Genomic DNA, 20,662 nt, shown 5'->3' with positions numbered 1-20,662 from the left:
CCCTCTGCTGCAACACATTCTTGGCATCTCCGAAGGAAATTGGCATTTACACCTGCAAGTTCGTATACTGTAATTCTCCCGATTTTTCCTACAATACTCTCTTTTAACTCACGGTTGGTGTGCGGATTGTCTTTGTATACTTTATTTCCCCATTTTTCTTTCCACTTTTATTCAGAACTGACCCTGTTACTCTAAACTTTTTTACGAGGTTTAATATAAGCGACTGTCGCGGACCCGTTCGCCGGGAAAGACAAGAGCTGATGCCGGGCCGCTTGCCGCAGAGTCTCGTAGCGAATGTCAGGGAATGCTCTGTATTAATTGTTTTGAATTTGCAAAAAACTTATGCATAAATTATCAGACAGCCTTGCTCCGTTGCATGCCGTAATAAATCGCATAGTAAGCCAGTTTTGATTTAAACGAAATAGCCATGTACGTCTATCGTTCTAGATAACTTAGCCTATAACTAGACCAAATTCATGAACAGTAAGTCTCGTTCTCATCTTTGCACAATGGTCTATCGTGCATATATGATATTTATAAAAAATAAAGAAGTGCACAACGCTTTTGAAAATTCTACAGAAGAGTACACAATAACCATGTATTTTAGCACATCGCACTACGACGCCAGGGGTCCCCGGTTCGAATCCTAGCTTGGGTATGGATATTTGTGAGTGTCCATTCAACAATTTCATCATATCAACATCCCCATCTTCGTAAATTAGCCAAAAGTGACACAAAAAACGAAGTAAAATAAAACAAATCAATCAATAACCATATATTTCTTTATATAATCACTGTAAGGTGGGTAAAAAATTAAGAAAATCAGCCCACGGAGATATCCAGTAATTTAGTGTATCGAGTAGAAGAGTTTTCCCAATATTGTAATTATAGCGTTAATGATAACTTGACACCAAAATTATTTAGTGTAGTTTATAATTATTAGTAGTTTATAATAATATCGTTGTTGTTAATTTTTAATAATCAATGTATATCAACGGCTTGATCCTCTACACAAAAATTTGTGGTGCCGCCCATGCTTGGATTGATTTTGACTACAACGTTTTTCAACAACAATTTGTCCATTGACAAAGCAGATGTTCTATCTTCAAATTGCAAACAAATGGAGATATTTTTTGGCTGTAGTCTATTTAGGATGTACAGTAGAACGTAGTTTATCCGCATTAATTGGGACCGAAGGTTATGCGGATAATCAAACATGTGTTTATTTAACAAAGAAAATCACGTACACTACAGGTTTATTTTATACATACAGTACACAGTACTACATACGTGTACAGTACGTGCCTAAATTACAGTACTGTACCTGTACTGTTGTTTATGCAGAAAGATAATCAGATTTTTTTAAATCTTGTTTTTTGTGTGCGCAGATAACTGACGTGCGGATAAACGACGTTCTACTGTAATTGTTTCATCTCTGAAATCTGATGGCCACATACGACCGATATAGTCTATTGACAGTCTTATTGGTCCATGTACAGAATTTGGAAGCAGCCACGATAATGCAAACTCCAACAGCCAATGCAACCTTACGATAATTTCCTCAACCAACCACAAGCGCCATCTGAGTGCGAGATAAACCACTTGCATTCTAACCACTCACTTGTGGGAGCTGCTTAGCAATAGCAGTGGTCTTCGGTTCTTACTTTTGTTGTTAACGGACACAAATTTAGAATAATAATGGAATCAAAGTAGTTGATTGATTTCCCAAAATATGAATTATTTATTTTACCGAACGACAAATTTATAATGAAATTGTTTCATCTCCATCTCGTTTCCAGAATGCAGTGTTATATCTGGTAGATAGAACACTGGCACTCTCAAATCAAAGCTAGTGTTCAGTGCAGAGGCTTCAACATATCAGCCTTTGCAATGATACAAACTTTCAGCGCAATGGTGACAAAGGCTCTATAAATATATCATGTCAAACTTTAAAGGGCTCTCCTGAAAAAATGAAAAATTGGGCACGAATTGTAATGTGATTACTGTTGCCACATTTGCGACAGAGTACTTGGATTCACTGGCCTACTACGAATTATCAGTAGATGCTATGGTGTTATTGGTTTAAAGAAGGGATGAAAGGAATATACCAAGAACCAGCATTATGAAGCAGGGAAACAAGAAGATAAGCCTTCTGATAAGGTTCGTGACAAATCCTACTTTTTTTTTATATACAATTTTTATGGGAGATTGTTTTCAAAATGCAACCAGCATAGAAGGTAGTAGGCTTAATAATCGCACATATATTGGAAGATTCATGGGAAAGTATTTTTTCAGTCACTTCTCTTCTATGGACGCAAATTGATATGACGCAGGCTGCATTCCACAGTAAGCTACTTAGCATTAAGCAGATAATGTACGGTGACGTCATTTGACGTCAGCGGTATTGTAGCAGGCGACAAACTGGCGAACCAACATAAGCATTTCTTCGCATGAACTCGTGTGTAGGAATGCTCGAACGGCCCTCTTAGGTGCAGTCTTTTTATAGCAGGCTTGGTTTGACAAACGGTATCTACTAATTTTTCTATTTCAAGAAGAGAAGAGTGTCGTTTTGGTGAAAGTTGATCTTGCACTTTTCAACCACAGGTGTTTCAACTCTCCTGTGAAATTCATTTGGATGAAAGGATTGTACTTGTCATTCGTTGGTTTCTCTCTATCAAGAACAAGGTGAGTGAATGCGAGGATGATCATTGTCATCGACAGCTGTGCTTACGTAACTGTTGTTGTAAGTGCGTTTGTGTAAGGAAATTGTGGAAGATGAAGTGTTTGCAGATTGGGAATTCCAAGTGGTTTGCTAATTTAAAATATGCACTGCTGGATATTGCCGCGTGTTTTTGCAAGAAGCCTTCACTGCGTTCATGGGTGTTAATAGGGCTGACCTTCTGATTTCATGGTCGCTTGTGTTCTTCTGTTCATGCAAGAACCGTGATTATGTAAGCGAGCGCTGTACGAAGTCCGAGGTTTTTGGTTTGACTTCTGGTTATAGCATGCGTTCTGTTATCCGTTTCATCCGCCTGACTGCCACGCGGGAGACTCGGGTCCGATTCCTAGGATGGAATTTTGCTGACCTTGTCCCCGCATAAAGCGAGTCTGGAGCTCACCCAGCCTCAAACCAATGGGTACCGGGAGGGGGGTAAAGGTGGTCGGAGCGTGGTGTTGATCACGTCACCTCCAAAATGGCCTAGATTGAGAATGTGTGGGGCCGTAGCCCCACATCCCCTAAATGTGCTTCATGGCAAGGCGCTATATGTACCGGGAAACTTTACCTTCCCTTCTGTCATCCGTTTCAGTAATTCCGTGATTAATCTAGAAAAGTAGAAAATGCGAGGGAAAGACGTATGACGTCACTTATGGTGGGATGGATTTTTGTCCTTTCAAAGATGTGTCAAAATTTGTTTTTATGCTGAAGTAGTCAAATGGTTAGCGCGCTTATTTTTAGTGCGAGCGAACCCGGGTTCGATTCCCAGTGGGAACCCCCAAAATTTCGGCATTGTGAGTACATTTGCGGAACTACTTGAAAAAGAAGTGGCGGGCTCCGGTCAGTGGCGATGGAACTCGATGCGCTGACCACGCGCCACCCAATGAAAAAGCCTATCAGGTAGGCCCTACCCCTTAGTGAGCTGTTTATTTTTAGTTTAGGCTATTCGAGACTAGACCTACAGTTTAAATTACGACCCCGACCACTGTGCAATGTGCCTCCACCGAAAACAAGGCAGCAACGTTGTCACTAAGCTAAGTGAGAGGCGACCCATCTCCCTCATCAGCATCCATGTCGGGGTTAAACGTCGATCGAAGTACGTGACTTCCAGCGAGAAAAGCTATTAATGGTAAATAAAATTTCAAGTTTGTTCTTGGAGGTATATAGCGAAATGTACGTACTACAGTGGAACCTTGATAAGTCGAACTTGAAGGGGAAAAGAAAGAAATCGAGGTATCAAGGATTTCGACTTACCAAGGTTCGAGTTATTGAGGGCCATAATCGCCGACTTCGAGTTATAGAGGTCTTAAAGTTTACAACGCACACTAAGCACATTGACAATGATGGTTACATACACGACAGGGTGGGGGAGTTCAAGTCCCGACATGATTGTTGATCACCTGACATTGTACGTACGCACCCTACACTTCCGACTTATTGAGGTCCGTGCGACTAAAACTTCGAGTTATAGAGGTGATTAGAATTTAACTTCTACTCATAGAGGTTTTTCATAGTCTACCTTCGAGTTATTGAGCTCGAACGGCATCCCATATACTGTACAAGAATTCGTCTTATCAAGGTTTTGAGTTGTTGAGGTAAAATTAGTATTGAGTGTTATGGACAATTCAAGGGGATTACAAAAAAAATCGATGTATCAAGGAATTCGAGATGTTGAGGTTCGAGTAATCAACGTTCCACTGTACTTGTTTACGATGAAGTTTCTTCATAATTTACCAGAAAGACTTGAAGAGAGTCGTATCGATAATACCCTTCCTTTCTAGCTTGGTCACTATCTATACGAACTCCCGTCAACACTTACCTTTGTACTAAGCATTTTGAAGACCTTAATGTAAGATTCAGGAAGCCTGAAACGTTATTTTTATCAACAACAAGCAGAGAAATAAATGGTGTTTTTAATATATGAGGATTAAGGCCCCCTCGGTGGCTTATCGCGTTGAATGCCTCGTCGCCGACGTTCCAGGGTCGAGCAGTTGCCACAGTACGTGTGCGCACACGGTTAAAAAAAAATTACTTAACTCAGTTCAGACATGTAAAGTAGCAAGAATCTTTTACTATCTGGCATGGGAATGCACTTATCAATCGACCTTAATGCGATAAAGCCACATGAAGCAGTGCTGAGATAAACCTGAATCAGATATCGCTGTGAATGGCGATTTTTTTCCTATGTGGAGCTGAAAGGAAGAAGGTGCAGGCAGTGTGTGTCATTCTCTCTTCCTTCCCGCTCTCTCTCTCTCTCTCTCTCTCTCTCTCTCTCTCTCTCTCTCTCTCTCTGTGTGTGTGTGTGTGTGTGTGTGTGTGTGTGTGTGTGTGTGTAAAGTCACTTCAGTCTGACTTAATACATTTATGAATGCCCTTGACAATGATTACTTAGCGCTGTGCATTCGCAATTCGAATATTCTTGAATGTGTATGTTTTCTTGAGATTTGGTCGTCGTTGTCTTTCAATGTGTATCTTGTCTTGAAACCAGAATGGATTTATTGCTCCAACGATTATATTTGATTTATCTCCAACATACCTACAATAAGAAGTGGTTGCTAATTTGTATTGAAAGTCTGAAATTTCGTGGTCGTGGATAAGATTAATTTGTGTATCAAATTTCGGTCGTGGATAAGATTAATTTGTGTATCAAATTTCTTTTTATTTGTTCATTTAATTGTTATCAGTAGCGGCTAATATCTCTTTAATAATACGCGTTGTAAAATATCCCAACAATTGCTAACGTTTAACAACATATTAATAAAAATGTATATGGAAATTTTGCCGAAAAAGTTTGGCCTATCTATCTGAGCTACGATTGTTGAAAAGAACAGTATTTTGAATTCAGTAAAATGTAATCTGATTATAAGTCCTCCTGTAACTATAATAATCTTGCAGTACACGTGCAGATTGTCAGTGTACATCAATTTTATTTTAAAACTTGTAAAAAGTATCCTTTTTCAAGAGCAAGGAATGAATTGAAGAATTTAATAATGAATTAGAAATTACAAGAGAGTTAGGATTGGAACAATGAACTAAAGAAATCAAACGATTTTATAATTTCTAATATATCCATTCTTTTGCGTTGACAGGGGGACACATCTGTATATCGAAACCAATTTAAAAGTTCAACCCAGAAAGTACCTTTTTCAACTGTAATACTGACAGAATTACGGGCACCAAATTAGTGGAAATATCTAGACAGCAGCAAATACAAACCACACTCTACAAACATCTAATTTTTCATAAAGGAAATCATCGGGGACAAGTCCAAAATTGGACCTCCCCGGTAGCGTTCTAAGATCGTCACCGTGTAATTAAAGTTCCTGGTTCGAACCTTGGTGGAGGGACGTTGCACAGTGGTTTGGATTCTGATTTCAACTGTAGGCCGTGTCTCAATTAGCCTCTGAGCATAAGTATTAATAAAGCGCAAGGCGTGATAATGAGCAGGGAATGGATTATGTGTAAAGACATATTTATGTATGAAGCTGAAATCATTTATATTTTGTATTATCTTTGCACATCATGGTATGTATACTCGGAAAATTCAGTTTTTTTTTCCATATTTGTACATATATTTTAGTTATATTTACATATTATTTCCATATTTCAAAACGTTTCTCAACATATACTCCATATTCGCACAATATCTACATGTCCCTGTGTGACCGAAAGAGTTGGATGAATTTCTTGCTAATAACTAACAAATTCTTCGTTGTTTTACATGTTATTGTCACACGGACACGGTGTTTTAATTTTCGTGTTTTTGGACCTCGATATTATTAATGATAATTTTGAAATACACTCCCATTATTTCTTGCGATATTTAACTCCGTTTTAATCAATATAAATCCATCTTAAGACACAACAGAAGGAAATTCACGTTCGAACACTTCCAACAAAAAATTGTTATTGTTGTTTTGGAAACAAAAAATGAAACACATTTTCTGTTGTTTTACAGTTAATGTCAATGTAAACATACTCCCATTTTATGTAGCTCGTGTCGTGTCTTATATTATTATAAAAAGGTAAATTTTCACAATTGTAAGTCCATATTTTGCTGAAAATAACTAAATATTATTTAGCACATTTATATATAAGTCTGTTCTCTGATAATGAGTATTCTGTTTCGGCCAGATATATACACTATCTACTAAAAAGTAATTGGGCACGTGTACAAAATGGTTGTCTGGTGGTGCGAACCCTGCTAGAACATCGTGGAGACACCTCTTGCTGCTATAACAGCAGCCACTCTGTCAGGCATGCTCTCGACTAGTTTGTGGAGGACGTCCATTGGAATGTGTCGCCATTCCTCTTGCAAGATCTCACTCAGTTGGACAATGGAATTTGGCCGCATCTCCCGAGACCTCACCCGCCGGTCCAATGCCTCACAAAGGTGTTCTATGGGATCGAGATGAGGACTTTGTGCAAGCCAGACCAATCGGTGAACATTGTTGTCGGCATACCACTGCATAGTAGCCTCCGAAACATGCCACCTAACATTGTCATCCTGGAAGTAACAGGGGTCCATTCCGTAAAAACGCCACAAGGTTGGGAGCATTTCATTGTCTAGTATTGTGCAGTATGCTTGTGAGTTCATTGTGCCACGAACCAACCACCAGTGGTCCCACTAAATGATTCAAATTAGATACTAAATTAACCACCATCATAGGTGCCCTATTACTTTTTGGTAGATAGTGTATGTGCAATTCAGATATACTACGTTGATATTGCCTGTTTTAGAAAATTCAACTGGTGCAATTCGTTGGGCGTTTCGAGTTTATTGCTGCCTCGGGAAATTGGTCCGTATGCTGTGTCGTCGTAGAGATGCTATATTGATACAGCGACAGCATTCCAAAGCGTGTTGCTCGGGAAGATCTTTGCACCTTTCTATAGAACAGCTCACCTATCCCGTTATGTGCAAAATTGCTCGAAATGTTTGCAAGTCCAAGAGATTCAGATACACTTTGTTTTATAAAGTAAATGCTTCCATCTCATGTGATAACATACAACTATCATATCTAATTTGTCTAAATTATAATATTTTACCACTTGTTCACATGCACCTTCTGCATATTCCACGACTGAATTAACACTTAGCCAAACTTCCTGAAGCTCCCCTCCCCAGAACTGCTATCCTGAAGATTCCAGGAACATCTAATAATCAATAATAACAATCTATAATCCTACTAATGATTATTCCCAGTTAGATTCTTTTGATTTATTATTAATATGTATTTACTTATTTTATTTATTTTCTCTTTTTTGCTGGCTTCCAGTAGATACACTTTCTTTCTTCTTTCATTAGCTAACTCTATCATCTTTTTCTCCTACATCACTATTCAACTTTGATATACCCTCATTTCGTACTTTTCTTTTCCACTATCAACTCAACTCCTAACAATAGTATATAGTTCTAGTTACCCAAATATCCGATCCAGTATATTGTATTGTTTTCTCATTTGTATTGTACTGAATTATGAAATTAAAAGAAAAAGAAAAGGGGACCCTTAAAATTCCGCTGATATGACGCCCTGGTTTATTTTAAAGGCACCAGGGCCCCAAATGCATACCCCTGAATGTATGCGGGTGGAGGTTGGACTACTTCGGGGGTTGCCCCCTTTTCAATTACAAGAATTTTAAAAAATGCTTCCATAATTTTATCATCATCCTCACTCCGTGCCGACACGAATCGCGTAGTCGCTCGCGATCGATCTGGCAATGTTGGTTTCAGCGGTATACGTCACTAGAATGACGTAACGGGTAGCTCTTGCGTCATTCTTGTCGGCTACGTCGCCTTATCCAAACTCGCGATTCTCAGGTGGGAGACTCCATTCGGCATTGGAGACCGCCGATGGAACGTCGTTCGAAGCCGCGAATGAGCAGGTTAACTAGGGTGTGGCAGGTTAGTATGTCGCCTCTTTCAGTATTGGTGTATGCTATCACTCGTAGATTCATTAAAACGACCACCAGACGAGTGAAGGACAACGAACAAGGTCAGAGTGGTTTGTCGTATTTGCTGTTGTGCGTCCGTTGGTTCTATGTTCGGCAGACCTGGTAAGTTTGGCAAATGTTAGCAGCAGCATGTTTTTTCTAAAGTTGATATGTGCGTGGCAGCGAGTAATGATGATTGCATGAAGGGAATGTGAAAGGAAACTATAAAAGTGAAATGAGCACAATGCTGTGTTTCGAGGGTTGACTCCACCCTTATAATTGACGACATGATGGTGTCCGCGTTTGATTTTGAAGTTCGTGTTTCCGTATTTATTAGTGGGTGTGGATGTAAGTCGTTAATGCATGTGCGTTGTAAAAGCCATATACGGAATTTTTTGTAGGTCGTATTCTTCTTTTATCACTCGAAACAAATTGTTTGCCGTAACTTCGGCAACAGTGTAAAGAGCGTTCCTCTATTCCGCCATCTGTCGAGCGATGCGAGAAGCTGGTATCAGGTGGCAACGCAAGTCATATGCCAGAGTCTGGGTTGAGATGCGTACATTGAGTGTGACGAAGCCTTTTGTGGAAATGTGTCTTGGTCAATTTTAATTAGTTTTAATACATGGGCCACTATTGGATTTATAATATATTTTTGGCAAGTATAAAAACAACTTCTTTATCAGTCAGTGTAGCAATTGAAGTTGCATTAATAACAAAGTATTTCCTCCCTTGATAGAACTCTTTGTTACGGTATGCTCTTCTGTAAATTTATAATTTTGAAGTGCTAAGTCAGTGTTATGTTAAAAAGAAAGAGCTCTGTAAGCACCGCTAGTGCAGATGAATGGATGAATGCTATGTCGTACAGGCAGACGTATTGTGTACATAGGATGAGCTTTGTTTTCGTAACAATATGCTCAGAGAAGTAAGGTTGGTGATCAGAGTTACTGTATTACTTGACTGATAGTTGTGATTGAAATTTTACTAATATAGTAAATTGAAGTAATCTTTTGTACGTATTTGTGGTGTAGGATATATATCTGATAACGTACTGCAGTTATGCAGCACTCGAGTTACAGTATGTCATTCTCATGAGACTATAATTATATGGTTCAGTGAATGTGTGTGGAATAATGGATCAGTAAGTTGGTTCATCTTTGTAGAAGATACAGTGGTTTCTAGAACTTAGTATTAATATAATTGTGTAGCCTGACAAAATAATATTTCTGAAGAATATATCACTCAGAATATCATTGTAATCATTTATGCCAGTTTTATTGATTTACTTTTATTCCTTAGGATTATTTTTTGCAGGAAATTATTCTACTTCAGTATTTGTTAGTGTATCTAAATTGAGCATTTCCATGTATTAGCTTCAATAATGTTACTATTGCTCACAGAACCCAATACATTCGTATTTTGTTTCTTTTCCACACACAGACTCTAGGCAACCTAATGATTGCCGTTAAAGATAAATGAGACATATCGTTCCAGACTGAACATTGAAAGGCATACATGGTGGTCACAAAGCAGAAATTTTTGCTATTACCTTTGCTTAGGCACATTGCATGAAGTAGATATAAGATCTAAATAAATGTTTAAAGTGAATTGTATAATTGCAGTTACACAGATTTGTACTGATTTGTTAAAGCTGAATATACTATTGTCAGTAGAAGTGTGTTATCCATACACAGAGGTATCCATAATTGTACAATCATTGCAAATTCAGGTAAATACAACTTAAAATTGCTGAAGATAAATTATGGTATACAGAATATTGAAGATAATGAATGACCAGTGACAATGGTTCTCATTAGCAGTAGTATGGCCTGACAACAACATAGCTTGCATTTCTATATCTTTGAGGGACATAATACCATTACCAAAAGAAATAGTCATGAAAAATCTTGACTGTGATTATTAGCATACTATCAATTCTTAGTCCACAGTTTTTAAGATTTACAAAATGTACATGTTGATAAGCCCATGGTAATATTTCAGAGGGCAGTTAAGTACAGGAGAATTGAACTTTTTATATATAATTTGACTTTGCCACTTTTTTAAAAAAATGCTTCTGTATCCATGTGTTTTTTGTAACTTCAGTTGTGCATGGAATAATGCATGCTCTAGCAAAAACTGAAATAGTAATTTTGTTCGACAAATCAAGGGCTTGCGAGTAAAGCATGGTGACATTTTGGTCATTGCGAAGTAGAGAGAGCCATCCTTCAATTTTCGCATGTAATTGCCATGTCATGCAATTTGCACTTGACTTATTGATCCCCTCTGAAATTGGTAAACACAACATGAAAACAATTTTTCGACGGTATAGCTTCAGCATAAGAAACTCGATGACCAAAATGTCACCATGTTTTACTCGCAAGCTCTCAAATGAATTTGAAACAATTTGTTTGTGTTGTGTTAATATTCATGTTCTTTCCTTTCAGTTTCTGGGTGAGATCGGCCTCACATTCATGGAGTTCCAGCTTGACAGCGGAGAGTATTGCCAGGCTCAGCACAAATAAACTGTCGAAAGAAGCCAACAGCAGCTCGCTGCCATTCCACACAACGCTCTTGCCATCTCCTGCCTCAGCACTGTGTCGCCTGGTGAGCCCTAGAGAAGACTCACCTTTGTCTTTTAGCTGGTTTCCTAGATGGGGTGAAGCTTCGGCCAGGAACGGGCCGAGTGTTCCCCCGGGTTGCCAACTTGGTTCCTCCGTTAACACCCGAGCCACATTCCCTTTGTGTGTCCCGTTGAATGACTGGTGTTCGTGGAGGAGGTTTGGAATACAGTCAGGAGGAAGGGAGGCGACGGCGAGTGTTCAGGGCCCATCAGGTCACGTGTGGTGGGATCCTAGTAATTGCGAACTGTGGAAGTTTCGGCTAAACTGCCTTTTAATGCAAAAATTAGTAAATTAGACCAAATTTTCGTACCCAGTTTGTATATCTATTTTAAAGTTTGTGTACATTTGTAGAGTGGAGAAAAACTGTTGAGCAAGCAGTGAATGTGTATGTGTGTGTGTATTTGTAGTAGTGCTTTTTCTTAAACTCATATCAAGAACATTTGGAAAACATCCCTGAAGATCTGATCTGCTTCCTCTGTTTCTCCGCTAAAAATAATCAGTGCTGGTGGTGGTAACAACTTTTGTTCAGTGTTGTCATCAGTATAAAGTGTAACCCTTAGGAAAGTGGTGTTTTTTTGTTGGGAGTGTGCAAGAAATGAGCAGCAGCAACATGCGGCAGAAAATAATCCGACCAGCCCCCTCTGAGATCGAATACAAGAATATGCGCTTCCTCATCACTGACCGCCCAACAGACCAAACGATTCAAAACTACGTTCAGGTGAGTTGTCAGTTTTTTTAAAATTAACAATTCTCTTTCAAAATACCATCACGATATCCAAATTCCGAAAAGTTCCATATCTTTAGAATTCCAATCAAGTGAATCTTAACGTGGTTTGTGGTATTTGCGATAATTTCATGGAATAGTAGGCCTATTTTCTATCATACGTAGAGTGAAAGCGACCCACATGAACATTCACTTGATTGAGAGTAATTTTTCATAAACTACTTTTTTTCCCCAAAGGCCCATTGTATTAGTGCTTTTACCTATTTCTAATCAATTTTTTTGTTTTTCAAAGTTTATATCTTGTGAATATTTCTTAATGGCTTAGATGGTTCAAAAGATTTTATTTATGTTCATGAATGCAGGAAGGTGCAATGAGGTGACCAATAGTATTTGTTCCAATATTTTTGGAAGCTTGAAAACATGCAACATTTATTTATTTATTTATTTATTGAGAAAATTTCAGATACAGCACAGGTGGCCATTTTACATTGAAATTGTCAACAATGAGAAAGCAATAATTATAATAAGCATAAAAATAAATAAGAAATAATTAAGAGTAACAAAAGAACATAAAAGTGAATAGCAAATGAACAAAATAATAAGTAAAAGATGGCACTTGTGATATTAATTACAAATATGTCTTCTGATATTTTGCCAAAAAATCATTACTTTTCATGGGTACTACTTTTGTTTAGTCAAAACACCTGTAACTAATTTATTTCGTCCTTTTTAACATTGCTACTTACTTATTCTGCATTGCGGAACATTCTGTAAGGTGTAATTATGAATTTCTCACAAAAATAATTCAATTTTTCATATTACAAGTAATTATTATTGTTTTCTTCGCTTGTGTGACACAATATGGCGCGAGCATTCTGGATCATCGCGCGACGTGCTTGTGTTTTGTCGATTGATGCAGGTTTCCAACCTTCTAAACCAAAAAATTCCTACTACAGTGTTATTAATTTTCTATTTTTTCCCGGGTAGCCCCACAAACCATTCACGGGAGGGTTAGGTTAGGCAAACATAGCTAATATTTGGGGTCACATCATCTTGGAAAAACATGGGATGGTTGGAAACGGTGACAGGGGATTACGTCATAAAGTGCAACGCATGGAAGCAACGGCAATTGCGATATTTTAATACATAAAACATGAATTATCGCTAAAAAAGATGAAATGATGACAAACATTCAGGAACTTCAACAATGCTACAGAAAGTGATTTGCGTAAGTGGTTTCTTCTGTAATCAGTTTTGACTAATTGAAAGTGTTACCCTTTTCATGTATAGTCATGGGTGATGGTCAATGATCTAATCACTGTCCACATTGAAAACTGCTCCTCAGTGGTGTGATCCAGGCATGAGGAGGTGATTGAGATTATGTAATTGTTACTTGTGGACTAACTTTCCTACTGCAAATCTCATGTGAAAACTGAAAATAATAATCCCAGATGCTTGATTTGCCTGTAAGGCATTATTTTGCAGGTTTTTTTATGCACATTTTTTTCTTTCACCATGTAGCACATACTCACCCATTGCTGCCGTTTCCAAAGACATAATAGATATGTTGAACCTCCTTTTGCTGTTATTTGGGTTGTCTGTCCACTAAGGTCTGGTAAACTGCTATGGGAATTTGTTTCCATTCTTCCTCTAGCATGGTGAATGGTGTATTTCTGTTTGTTGGTTTAGTGGGTCTGGCATGCAACATACCCTCCAACTCATCCCAAGGCTCAAGTTCCTTTTGTTTTATTGCGATTTCATCATGCTACACATACAATTTTTACATTGTTCGATTTACGTCTATTAACACATACTGTGGAGTTTTAGCGATTACTTAAGATTTTGTTCAATATATGCTTTTTTTAGGTCAGGTTTTCTCTTAGCATTAAAATAAAGTCCCCGATTTACTTCTACATTTATTCCCATTGGTCTAAGATACTTACTGTTGCTTGTCAACGGAAAATACATTGTCCATGGGAAGCATGCATGCTTGCATAAGGTAATTTTAGTTGTTTTTTCAACATAAATAACTTTTTCGAAATCCAAACAGTGCTCATTCTTTAAGGAATGTTCAAATTTCGTGTAACAATTGGAATCGTTACCCATCCCAAAGATGTTCAAGTTGGGCTTTGGGCAGGCAGGCCAATTAAGCACTTCCACCTAATTTTCTTCAAACTTGGATTCAGTTGACCTTCATGTGCAGTACCCTGTATTTTCTTTCTCTCCCCTCTTAGAGTGCTGCATGGGACCACTTTCGCTCGCTCAAACTCATTCTCTTTCTTTTTCTGGGGACGGACAGTCTCCCACGCTCGAGCATACCTCATTCGTAATGGGAAGATTGACAACATTCCGTATTACAGAGCCTAATATGCAGTACTGTGAACCTAAAGTCCAAGGACCTACTCCCATTGACAAATGACAAATACTAATATGGTTTGAGAGTTTGTGTATATTCTGCTCGTTCAGGTGTTTTTTGCTCTAGAAGAAGACCTATCAATTCTGCATGCCATCTAGTGCTTCCCATGCAAACTATATGTTGGTCGAGCAAGAAACTCTCATTGCAGCAATCTACTGTGCAGGCAGGAACTTCGTGTTGATACACTGTTGCCACAGTGTGGGAAACTTGTTATTGTTTAAAATGTCTTGATGCATGCCAGAGGTCATCGCCCCATCTATGAAAACTATGGGCGCAAAGTCCAAACCTGGAAAAACAGCCCTAGACAATTACTCCAAATTTCATTGTCAACACAACACCCTCCATCAGACTACCATGAGTCATCACTCCACAAGATTTTTTCCACTGCTCTATAGCCAGAATTCTGACACTAACATAAGTTTTATTAATTCTTTCATCCCCAATGTCCTTTAATTTCCTTTCAAACTTGACATATTTTCTTCAGATATTGACCAAAACTCTCATAACTAAAGAAACTAATCTTACATTACATTTAATAAAAAAAAATGTGAAGCTTGTCTATTATGGTGATCTACTACCCAGAGATAAGAGAGAAAGCATGTGGACCTCAAAACTGTAGCAAGGGAATGATGGCATAAAGCCATTATTTGCTTTGATATTCTGTAAAAGATATTCTCTGTCCTAATTGCAACCCTATTAAGATTATGTAAATTATTTGTGAAATAATGTCAATGATTGGATAATTTTGTTATGAAGAACTAGAGGGAAACTGGCCTTATTTTCAGAATGATAAAATAAAAAAATGTATCCATTGCTTTAAATGTCGCACACATTTTTCCATAGCTGCTATTATAACCAATGTGTTTGGCTAAGGCAGCATTATCCTGGCCCCAGAATATATATTCTGACAATATATTTACTGTTTGGGGTATGATCAGGAATGGTTGGAATATCATTAAGTATTCTATTTCGAATAGATCTAGGACAGCCACAAATCCTGGTTGATCATCATCGCTGCTACTTAAGATGCTGACAACATCCTGCTCTGATTCTTTGTTGATATTTCTCCTACATATTTCCACATGACCTAGAAGTTCTCTTATCATGCCTTGGAGCATTAAGTGTGAGTCACACAAAATCAAAAGTAATCCATCCATACCAAAATTAGGAATGACACATTTTGAAAAGGTTTGTGAAATCCTTTTTCGCTTGTATATGTAGCAATAGCGAGTACACTCGCAATATTATACTGACCTATTAAAGCATTATATCTCTAATAATACGGTAGAAACTCTGTAGTTCTGTATCAAAATTACTCTGTAGTAGTTCGCTCCACTTTTTGACACACTGTGTAGTGCAGGTGTATTCCAATGTCAAGGTAGTGCAAGAAAATGACGTTCAACGAACTAGATGGAAAAGCGGTGTTCAAGTTTGAAGATTCAACAAATGCCTGTCTGCTGCTTTAAACGGTCATTTGAATAGTTAGTACTCACCACATGACCATACACCACTCTGGAACGTAGTGCTAACGGTGCAGACAAAAGCCCTTTGTTCCTATGAGCACCACTTTTTGCTGATATTTCATTTTTACTTGTGATTGTGAGAACAAAAGAACACTTTAACAACCTGTGACAATTAGGAGTCCAGGGGTAAGTGCCAAATTTTCAAAATTTCCCAAGAATTACATATCCTCAGCAATATTTGTAGTGTTTCTCGCCAAATTGGTCCATCCAGCATCCGTGGGGTTGACACTAGATCTGCAATTAATATTTTTTTTTTACCTAAAAGAGTAGTTTTCAGTGAAACTGCTACACACACTTTTTTTTTTTTGTTCACTTTGGTGTCTTGTGGTAACCACAGGGGCTTGCCAAATATGATTTTTTTAAATCAATTTTTTCTTCATCCTTTAACTTTCACCATTAGGAGCAACAATTATAAATTACTCCTCCACTGAAAGCCCTGTCATTTCAAAGAAGGCGTTCTTGAAAAGTTCCTGCCCGTAGGCACTTGTCTGAGAGGCTCCAGTAACTAGAATGAATAGTATTGCTGCAAAAAAAAGAATCGCAAACTAATTCACAGGTGTGCTGAAATTTTGCAACATGTTATGGTGCTCTAAAGGTTGTGGGGTGTAAACTGGAAGGAATCACGGACATTGACAGTGCTTTTGGTCACTTTAGCACAGAATAATCATATTGATTTTGTGATTTTTAATTTTATTATCCTCACTGGGGAACTTTGTTTCAAGTCCCAGCCTAGATCTGAGCTCAGGTGGTGGTGTTTGCGAGTGTCGTCGGTTCTTCACTTCCAGCTAACCATCACTCATTCCATCATTGTGATTAGCCAAATGTGTTCCAAATAAATATATAGCCTTTGATTGAAATATACTAGGGATGGGTCGATATGAAATTTTGGCCGATGCCGATAAAGTACCGATATAAAATTAGAAATGGCCCTTGAAGAACCTGAAAGGTTCACTGACCTCTTTAATAAATGTGTGTTTCAAGGTGACTGCAGTGCAAGATAAATTGCATATTTAGACATTTACTTTTTTAGAAAGTAGGGCATGGATATTATCCATAAAAATTACAACAAAATGGCAGAATTTAGCACTAAATTATCAGATAATAATCAATATATCGGATCGGTAAAATAATCGCTAATTTTACCGATACACCGATATGTCTATATCGGCCGATACCGATAGAGTACCGATTAATCAGTCCCATCCCTAAAATATACCTTGTAACAGAAATAGGTCTGTCACTTTATTGTTACAAATAAAAATATTAAACTTCATAATTACATCAATGCACATCTCTTGGAAAAATATGCAGCAGCAATTGTATGTTAGATGTAAGTTAACATGGTGTTAGTGCTGTACAGAAACTGGATTGAGGTGACACACTTAGCCAGGGCTCACACTAGTGTGTTTGTGCATATTTTACACCTAAATTTTAGTTTTTGGCACCCTGCATGAAAACATTCATCCTTGATGAAGAACAATAACTAATATATATACACAGGTTGTTGCATCAGCAATAGGGTACTGTGCTAAGTTTCCCCGGCTAGGAGTATGAGCACTCTTCTACACGCAAGGCTGGCTGGGTTTTAGTAACACTCTCAATATAGCATAATTAACAATTTATTAACAGTAATAGCTTCAACTAGCAACTTGTTAACAGCACACGTTTAAAAGACACTTCCACGAAAATACTTAGTTTACACAAACCTTAGAGGCCAAACTTTTAATTAAATTCCAGCTCTGCTATTTCCAACAGATAAGCCATAAAATTAGTCGCAATATTATCACAAAAGGACTTGCAATAACACAAACTTACTTACATTCATGTCATCTTTCATATCTTTTTTCTCATAACCAAACTGCAAGGAAAAAATCTTTTATCATAGTTACCAACTTGCTTATTTTTGCGAAGTTGCCAACATGTGTGATAACAGTAGATATGTTCGATGACCATACAGGCCCTCCTATACAAGTCCGACCTATCTTGGGTCGTTTCAACTGGTAGATATTAAAAAACAACTGACTTTCTCTTATAAATGTTTCCTCAAAAGTGCTTCATTTCTGAGCTATAAGGGCTTAAAATCTAACCTGTATGCATGCAATCCAACAGCAGAGTTGTCACTAACGTCTCTTGTTAAGAGAGACTACTTGAAAACAACAACTTAGGAGTCTTACCTGAGCAAGGTACAAAATAGTAATAGTACTTGGGCATATTAAGAAAAAACGTTTAAGAAGTTTCATGCAGCTGAACAAATTTGGGTGTCAAGCCAGATAACGCCCCTTTAACCTTTAGTGGACGTGAGAAAATCTCCCCCACATGGTATAACAAGTACTTTCCAGGTGCATGCTTTTCTCAAATTGGCCACAGGGTTCCAAAATTAAACTAAAACTAATTGTCGTGAATATATGGGTTTTATTTTTCTCTTTCCTGAACAAATTTATATTGTATCTCAGTAAGAAAAGGAAGAAGAAAATTGAAATTTTGCGAAAAGAAAATTGGTAATCTATATGCCACTGTGGCTAAAACAGTAGACCAAAATGAATGAAAGATGGAGCAGTTGTAGCTTCATACAAATGAAGCAGTTGTTGATTCATACAACCATGCAAAGTTTTGTTGAAAATAGGCTGGTACTACTTGGGGAAAAATTAATGTACAAGGAGAGCAGTGTTGCCACCGTATGGGAGAGATTATAGTGAGTCGAGTTACGTAGCCGCGAAATTATTTGTAATATCGGTAACAGCGAAAGAAAACCACGTGAGAGTGCTCTTGAAGGAAATCTAAGCCGATGTAATTTTTTTAGATTTTCATATAAGATAGTGATTTTTCGACAGTAAAGTACCTCCTATGCCATGAAGGTATATAGAGGGTGTGGAGTTGGGCCCCCCACACTTCCTTGATCACAGTCGAATGTGGGGGTTGATGTGATCAGCACCATGCCCCTGGCTGCCTTTATTCCCCAGAATTTCCTCCATTTACCCACTTTATACGGTGCTGGGTGGGTACCGGAGCCGCTTACTACCTTAGTGGTAACACTGGTAATTGTATAATATTTAATTCTTGGACATGCAATCAAACTGGAACAAGCATTCTCAACTATTTTTTTCCCCTCTGAACTTCCTATTTGTAACAGCCTGCTTTTTACAAATACCAAACCTTGCATTAATATCCCATCTTAGACATTAGAATGTCAATCCATTTATGCTAACACATACTTGCATGGCATAGTGGGTTATCAATATGAAAAGAATTCAGATTATATCCTCTTGCTGGAGTGATAAATTGGTAGAAGTAAGGATATACTTCAACATACTTTTAATGAAGAAATTGGTCATGAATGTATTTTGCACCAGGGTGGATAAAAATCATGTTTTTCATTTTAAAAAGAAAAACATAGTGCTTGCATGGTTTTTGGCACCATGCACATAGATATGTTTTTTTATAGAAAAGGCTTCTTCTAGTAAATGGCCCTACAAAATATTTGAACAGTTTCATTAAATCAAATAAAAAAATATATGTAAACATATCAGTTTTTCTGATACTGTAACTACTATGGAAATGTTTGTTGAGTGTTAATGAAACTAATAATAATTTCAGTAACTTTTCTTCCAGGGAAAATAAAATATTCTGGATGCACTATATAATTGTAACTTAAAATATGAAATTAAATATTTTTATAGTATTTGTAGCTGAATTTTGGAGATTTTTTAATGATAGTTTGCAAAAATATGAGCTGCCATGTTTGTTTACAGTTTAATGATATTGACACTATTTATGGTTTAACATGATTTTTATTTTGTATATTTTTCTACACGAAATGTTTGCTATTTTTGCCCGTAAAATTATTGAATTTTTTAAATCATAAGAAATCCTGTGTTTACATTTCCTTTCATATGAACCACACCACAAGTACATATATTATATTTCTTTCATATTCCTATCTTAGAATCTAATAATCACCATTAATGGTTAAGAGATTAATGTACTTTCACCAAAAGTGTTTGATATCTACAAAACCTCTATGTACATTATTCTAGAAATTATTAATGTAGAGATCTAAAGCGGTGATTTTTTTAAAACAAAAAACCTGATTTAAATCAACTTGATTTTAATCAATACACCTTGGTTTGCACTTTGTTTCTTGTAGGTGTCTAAACTCTTGTTCTTCAAAATTATTCCTTGTTATTAATTTATAATTATGATACAAGCCTAACTCACTCGCATATTTATTTTCAGGAATTGAAGAAACACAAGGTCCATGATGTAGTCAGGGTTTGTGAACCAACGTACAAGGTGGAAGAGTTGAAGAAAGAAGGTATCAGTGTAATGGACCTTGTATTTGATGATGGAACATATCCTCCCTCGGAGGTAAGTGTGCATATGCAGTGCTAACATTTCTCTGAATTATTGTCAAGAAGAGAGGAGATGAACAGAAGGAGCACACACTCATGTGAATGAGATTCAGGCAAGCTTACATAGGAGAATGTGGATGTTATCTAGAGAGGGATAAACACAAAACCAGCAGACACACACAAGTGATATATCCTGACAAGTTAAGTCCTGATGTGCGTGCAGATCGCTGTGAAGCACTTCCTATTACGTCGTCGTCATCCTCCCCACCACTCTTCTATGTACTGGTCTGGCCTTGAGACTATGAGTGGTGCCAACTCAGCAAAATTAAGCTAAAACAAATATGACAAACTATTTTTACTGTGTAGATTATTGGTGCCGGCTCAT

General features: G+C 37.4%; 1 protein-coding gene across 6 annotated transcripts in view; it reads left to right on the top strand.

Moving 5' to 3' along the window:
* The window catches only part of PRL-1 (protein-tyrosine phosphatase 4A family member PRL-1), a 115,758-nt gene that overhangs the window by 84,184 nt on the left and 10,912 nt on the right, over nt 1–20,662 (top strand). For 2 of the 6 annotated variants that reach the window (XM_083114938.1, XM_083114935.1), the window contains exons 2-3: nt 11,089–11,983; nt 20,162–20,293. In XM_083114938.1, the coding sequence (XP_082971064.1) occupies nt 11,861–11,983; nt 20,162–20,293 (255 nt within the window). In that variant the 5' untranslated portion in view covers nt 11,089–11,860. Of the gene's footprint in view, nt 1–2,502; nt 2,686–8,477; nt 8,619–8,748; nt 8,771–9,167; nt 9,303–11,088; nt 11,984–20,161; nt 20,294–20,662 lie in introns of those variants that run through there. The other 4 variants (XM_083114937.1, XM_083114934.1, XM_083114939.1 and 1 more) reach the window with 4 other exon arrangements.

Source organism: Lepisma saccharinum, chromosome 29, assembly GCF_977018435.1.
Source record: "Lepisma saccharinum chromosome 29, izLepSacc3.1, whole genome shotgun sequence".
Classification (NCBI taxonomy): Eukaryota; Metazoa; Arthropoda; class Insecta; order Zygentoma; family Lepismatidae; genus Lepisma; species Lepisma saccharinum.
This window is presented reverse-complemented; position numbering and strand designations above follow the sequence as displayed.